This window comes from Arachis ipaensis, chromosome B04 (assembly GCF_000816755.2).
Source record: "Arachis ipaensis cultivar K30076 chromosome B04, Araip1.1, whole genome shotgun sequence".
NCBI classification, from domain to species: Eukaryota; Viridiplantae; Streptophyta; class Magnoliopsida; order Fabales; family Fabaceae; genus Arachis; species Arachis ipaensis.
In genome coordinates, this window is record NC_029788.2 from 119,589,889 (window position 1) to 119,596,490 (window position 6,602).

Sequence of the window (6,602 nt, forward strand, 5' to 3'; positions counted from 1 at the left end):
GGCTCATCTGTCGGTTATCCAGCCAACCCGACAAGTCTGAATTGTACTTAGACTGTCCCCCGACGTGCATCCCCAAGAGTCTATGCATAGCTTTTTCTCAAATAATCAATATTACTCAATGGGGGTAACATTCCCGGAAATTTATATAGTGCCCGGTCACACACTTACATCGTAGGGTCAACAGAGTATCGAGTTTTCAACCTGGTACACGTGGTGGCAAGCCACGGCACTTAATCCAGGGAACCTCGTATCTCAGATATTTCAAATTCATAAGCCATATAAATAATTCGAAGATCATATCTCAACATTCTTAACATCATAATCATTCATCAATCCAAATCTCATTTCCAACTTCATTAAAAAACCATATTTCAAGGAAAATCCTCATCAATCCTCATCATCCTTCTTTCCATCCCATTCATTAACAGTCCTAATTCAAAACATAATTCTTTCTTTGATAAATAAATCAATCTTCAAACATAGAACGTTTAAAAACAAATCTTTTTAATTAATTGCCTCAAATAAAACTTCCAATTTTATAAAATTTCGGCAGCATTTCCTTTAAAACTCGGACACTGCCACCCTTTTCGGGTCCCATCCAAACATTTCTCAAATCCTTTCTCAACCATTTCCAAATCTCAATCACTTTCCAAAATTTAACCAATTCCAATATCAAAGTATTCTCAAATCAGCCCAATTCCAACAATAAAACTCTTTTTAATGTCAAACCAGCTCAAGTATTAAATTATTTATAAATTAGACCGACTCAAAATCAAACCGGTTTAACTTCAAACCAAGAAAAAACCACTTTTCATAATAATCAAGTAAATAACTTTTCAAACCCATTTCTTATCAACAACCGTACTTCACTCAAGCAATCAAGCATCCAATAATCCAGTCCAACAATCCATTACATCCACAAGACAAATATAATCACAAAAGTAAATCTCTTTGCATCAATATCTATTTATCACAACTCTGTAATATAAAATAGATTTTAAGAAAACCCCTACCTCGACTCGTCGAAACCATAACTCAAAACGCGTCAACGAAACCGTTTCTCTTAACCCGAAACCGATAGCAACCGCAAACTCAGCCCCCTGATCACTTTCGCAGCACTCACAGCAACTTAAAAGCGACGTGCAACGCTCAAAACACGACCCTACGTTACCAGAACCTCGGAGTTTATGACCAAACATAACAGATTATTAACATGGGTTCCCGAGACATAAGTACTTACCGAACTAAGAAAATGAAACAGCGGCGGTCGCTGGACCGGTTTGGCGGCAGCTCCGGCAGCCACCTCGAACGGCAGCGGCGACCAGAACTCCGGCAACGGCGACTGAAACAAACATACAACGATGATTAAGCTCCCGGAAATTAAAGGAAACAAAAGCCAACTTAAAACCTTACCGGCGACAGATCTCAGTGGCAGCAGAGGTATTCTCCGGCGGCAGAAGCGACGGTAACAAGCTCCTCTCCCGCGGGCTCCTTCTCTCTCCTGCGTTTGGCTCGGCGGTGACGGAGGTCTCTTCTCCTTCTTCTGCCCGCGACCAGCCTCGACGGTGACGGACCCAGAGGCGGCGATGATCACATGCGCAGCAGCAGCAACCCGTGATAATGACGATGGCGGCGACTCTGCACGGTGACGACGGAAACTGGAAGCACAAGGTGCGACGGCGAAGGCTTCTCCTTCCTCGCACGTCTTCCCACTGTTCACCAAGCTCCATTAATGGCGACGATGAAAATACTTCCAACGGCGGCGTGCGGTTTTGACAGTGACAGAAGCGTGAACGGCGGCGGAGCAGCGACGCGGCGCGGCGGTGATGGCTGCATGTGGTGGCGCGGTCTCCTATAACCTATTTTTTATTTTTTTTAAGTAATTACTAACATTTTATTTTTTTAATTATTTTCTTGTCTTATTTATCATTCATACTTTCCATCAAATATATTAATAAACAAATAAACTAAATTAACTACCTCAATTATACTTGGACTATATTTAACAATTTAATATAATCTTTTCAATTTGGGATTAACTACTAACCATAGAAAATAGAAAATTTAGAGTAATTTAGTATTATAAACATTAATTATGTATTGTGAAATAACCTAAAATCATAATGTAATTTATTTTTAAAGAAATAATCAAGCATTATTGTTAATTATGAAATAACCTAAAATTATAATGCATTTTATTTTAAAGAAATAATCAAACCATTAACATCAATAAATAGAAACTATTGTCAAAATATTGACTGAATTTAATGGATAAATTAAAAAATATATATACGATAATATCCTAATATTTTAGCATTAGGTAAATCATACTATAATTTTATATATCACATTATAACTTTAAGTCAACTTCTTAAACACATGAAATACACATGATAAAAGAGAATATTACAAAACAAAATTATAGTAAGATTATTTAAAAACACTGTAAAAAAGGCACATCTCTTTTGTTAATCAAAAGCTAGAAGGAAAAAAATATACGCTTAATAATGAGCAACTAAAATAGACAAAAATCTTTAAAAAATATAAAAAAAATGAAATGTATAAATAGTGATAAAAGAAATAAAAATTAAATAAATTACAAAATTGTACCCTAAACACAAGAGAAAGAAAGAGAGAAAGAGAGAAAAGAGAACGAATGAGTAAAAAACACATTATGATCTCATATAAATAGATGACATTAAAAAAAATAAACTAATTAAATTAATTCATGTATTTTGTTATCATATTTATTATTTACTAAAATAATTTGATATTTACTCGTTCCAATCAAATCAAATCAAATAATTAATATAATTAACTAAATTAATGAATTGATATAATTAATAAAAATTAATTAATTTATATAAATTATAATAAATTATAAGATTTGAATGTCTAATCAATTTAATTAATTATAATTGATTTGCTTTACAAAATTAAAAGAAATAAATCGGAAAACACTCTCAGAAGCATGTCACGTCAATTCCATCATTAAGTGCATAAATCCGATTTTTATATAATAGAATAGATAAAATAGATTGTCATGCTATTTGTTATATGTAAAATTTTTTGCTTTGATATAACTTAAATAATTGTTTTAAAGATTATTTTTGAGAGAAAAAAATATTTGTTTTATCTCAGAATTTAACAAAAAATTTAGTTTTTTATCTTCATTATAACACCCTACTACACTGAGCTTTACGCTTAAGTCGTTAAAACAGAGGTGCTGTGGTATTATGACCTCTAAAATAAAATATGTACATGTAATAGTAGAAAGATTATAATACACTAGGAGCCTTGAAGGATAGAGGAAATAAAAATCGCGAAATAAAAGCGCAACGCTCAAAAAACGAGTTAACCTGCGCGTCAGGAAAACCATAACTATCGAACATAAGATAACAAAAGTAGGAGTAGAGCGCCAAAAATACAAAATAACAAGCTCCTAACTCAGCCCGCGAAGCCAAGACTGGCCGAAAAATATTTACACATATATACATACATATCAAAAATCTAAATATACATAAACAAAATCCTGTCTCTCCATAAACCTCTAAGAGGATCAAAAGAATAAGTTATGCGGAGAGGAAGCTAAGTATATGTATACATCACTGTACAACAAAATAACCCAGTAACCACTTTGCTTCAGGTGACCAGACGCCTAACGAGATGCCTCTCGACCTGCATCTGAAAAATAACAACATAGTATGAAATGAGAAGCGAAAGTTCTCAGTATGGTAAAGGTGCCACACACATAATATATAAGGTCATGGGAATGCCAGAGGTAATCCTAGAACGCCGATACTCATATTATAGAACTTAAAGTATTAAACAAAAGCCATAAAAAGTGGTTTTCTAAGAGTATCTAAACTTAACTTAACTTAACCTTAAATCCAAGTTCCATACTACCATTCTTAATTTAAGCTATTTTTGGAAAGGGTATTTTTTAAAATATACAAAATGTGAATATTTTAAAAAATACTATAAAATTCAATAATTGAGGTGGTGGTGGATTCTGTTTGTTTGATGTTATTCGGTTGTGTTATTCTGTTTGTTTGGTGTTATTCTATTTTTATAGTGTTTTACAAAATGTGAATATTTTAATTTTGGAATTTTATATTACGATTTTATTTATTTTAATTTTCAAGTTTTTGTGTTTGACAAGAAAATATGTGATTGAATATTTTCTATTCTGTATTGAATATTTTTTATTCTGTCTCTTTTGTTGATATTATGATCTTTCTGTTCTAATATTGCTCATAGTTGTTTTATTCTGCTATGTTTATACATATACTACTATTGAGAATTTACTATTAAGTAATAACTAATTATATTTAATTGCTTATGTTGTTGTTTGTCGACATATGTTCTTCCAGTATCATAGTTTCTAAATCTGTTTGGCCATGTCTATAAAAAATAATAATAAATAATATTATGTTCATTGATATCATTATATAAATAAGGTTCATCATTAGTTTCTCTCTAAAAAAAGTAGTCAAGGTGTTCTTTTCTGAATAAATTTAGAAATTATACTTTCTGAGGAATAAATGTCTCTATTTTATATCATTGTTGGTTCTAACTTTTTTTTCTCTTCCTCCTTTCAGAAAGTTATTACAGAATCTTTTGAGCCATCACTCTTCTTCTCGCACTATATCCTTGTTCCTTCTGATGTAATTTTTCTCCTCTTCTGAAATATAATGTTTTAATTGTGCTATTTTAATCTCTTTTAGCTGATAATTCTGTTTGTTTTTAGCTAAATTCTAAGAAGCAGGAGCAGAGGATGCTACATCATCTGGTGATAGAAAAGTAGCGAAGGGTGGTCAAGCGAAGAAGAAGTCAAAGAAACGTCATGGGTGAGTACACTCCCAACTGTGATATTAGAATACTTATGTGGTATAATTTTTATTATGATTGGAAGTTGATATCCCTTAATCTTAAATTGAATGAAATCTATTGTTAATTATGTATTTGTGTCAGTAATGCTATTTTACATAGAAATTATAGACTAATATCTTTGACATTAGAAATTTGATACATGAATAATGGTTTAATTTTCTAAAAATGAATGGTTAATCTAAAGAATAGGAATAGAGAAGCTTTGATTACTCTAAGAAATCACATTAAGTACAACGTAATTTCTATGAAAGGTATATATAACACAGTACATTTATAAACTTGGTTATTCCTATTTCTTCAATTCTTATAATATCATACATTATTCTGCAACAATATTGCATTGTAAATTCATATTGATAGTGATACTATTATACTAAAACTGAAATCAAATTATAACCTATATAATCCTTCATTATGTAGCTTGTAAAATTATGATTTTTTTCACACTTTTTCTAATCTTACTCTAATATTTAATTATTGTATATCTTTCTTAACTATAATATTATTTTACTCATGGCTCTCAGTTGTTCATTATTTGTCACTAACAAAATCTAATTTCTCTAATTAATTACCATATAGAGAATTCGCAAATTTGTCTGATATTTAAATAAAAGTTATTAACTAAATATCGGATTTCTCATATATGTATTCATTTATGAATTTTTAATGTCATCATTGCAAGGGTCACATGCGGTTTTTCCCTTCCATATGCACGAGGTACAATGGTAATGAAAATGATGTATGTATCTTCAGGATGGAAAGACATAATGAACCAATGTGTTATGTTGCATTTATCTATGCAGATTTTTAGTGTAATTTCTTTTTTTTTTCCTACCAAGTATAGGAATAGTACATTCAGTAAGGGATGAAAAGCAATTAGTGTGTTTTCATTTTATAATACCCAAATCTATAAGATTTTATGGTGACACATGACATTGTTCATATAATTCTGTTAAAATTTTGATTAGTATTTTCATGAATGCAAATTTGATTTAAAATAGGAGCATTCATATATTATTATGACAAAACATTCTTTTTTTAATTTAGTTTTTCTGAAAAATAATCATAAATTATTGTATCATTAAGTTCAAATTATTTATTTTTGTGCATCCCACGGGCTCATTCTTTAGTTAAATATGAAATAATAAAAATGAGTAACAATTTGGTGCCAGGTATAGTATTGAGCAAGATTATACTGTTCCACAAAGACCTTAACTGGTGGCTTCCTTAGACCACAGGTAATCCAACTTTCTTTTTTTTTCTTTTTTTTTTTAATTTTTTTAATCTCCTTTTTTTATGAACTTTTTTAACCCTTTCTTTTATTTTCCTTTCTCTTTGAGTTTGTCTCAATTTAAATTAGGGTTGCATCTATTACTGCATTTTATGTTGCCTCAAATTGCTAACTCTTAGTATTTTGTTTTGTCTTTTATCCAATTGTCCACTCACGGATTGAATTTTTCTTAATTTATTTCATTAATAGTAAATACCTATGACTATGATCAAAGATTACATCACCATTTACCTACTGCATATATATTTTAATTTAGGAAAAGTATCGGTAACTAAGTGTGTAATCAGTCAAGAATTAAACAATTCAATTTATTATAATTATTAATAATTAATTATAAATTTTTAAATTAAAAATTTAAATAATTAAAAACTGATTAAGTAAACCTAATTAAAAATTATAAAAAACTTCTTTTTCCACA

At 30.3% G+C, this 6,602-nt stretch overlaps 1 protein-coding gene and 1 long non-coding RNA gene across 2 annotated transcripts in view; one reads left to right on the top strand and one right to left on the bottom strand.

The window, feature by feature from the left end:
* LOC107635034 overlaps positions 1-1,847 on the bottom strand; it is a 2,374-nt gene extending 527 nt beyond the window's left edge. Inside the window, exons 1-3 of the mRNA XM_021121805.1 lie at positions 1,414-1,847; positions 1,241-1,342; positions 1,014-1,162 (exon numbers count right to left, since the gene is read on the bottom strand). Coding sequence (XP_020977464.1) covers positions 1,150-1,162; positions 1,241-1,342; positions 1,414-1,730 — 432 coding nt within the window. The 5' untranslated portion in view covers positions 1,731-1,847 and the 3' untranslated portion in view covers positions 1,014-1,149. The remainder of the gene's footprint in view (positions 1-1,013; positions 1,163-1,240; positions 1,343-1,413) is intronic.
* On the top strand, positions 4,581-6,354 carry LOC110270774. The gene is made up of 3 exons (XR_002360408.1): positions 4,581-4,667; positions 4,751-4,850; positions 6,066-6,354. It is a non-coding gene; the product is annotated as an uncharacterized LOC110270774 (long non-coding RNA).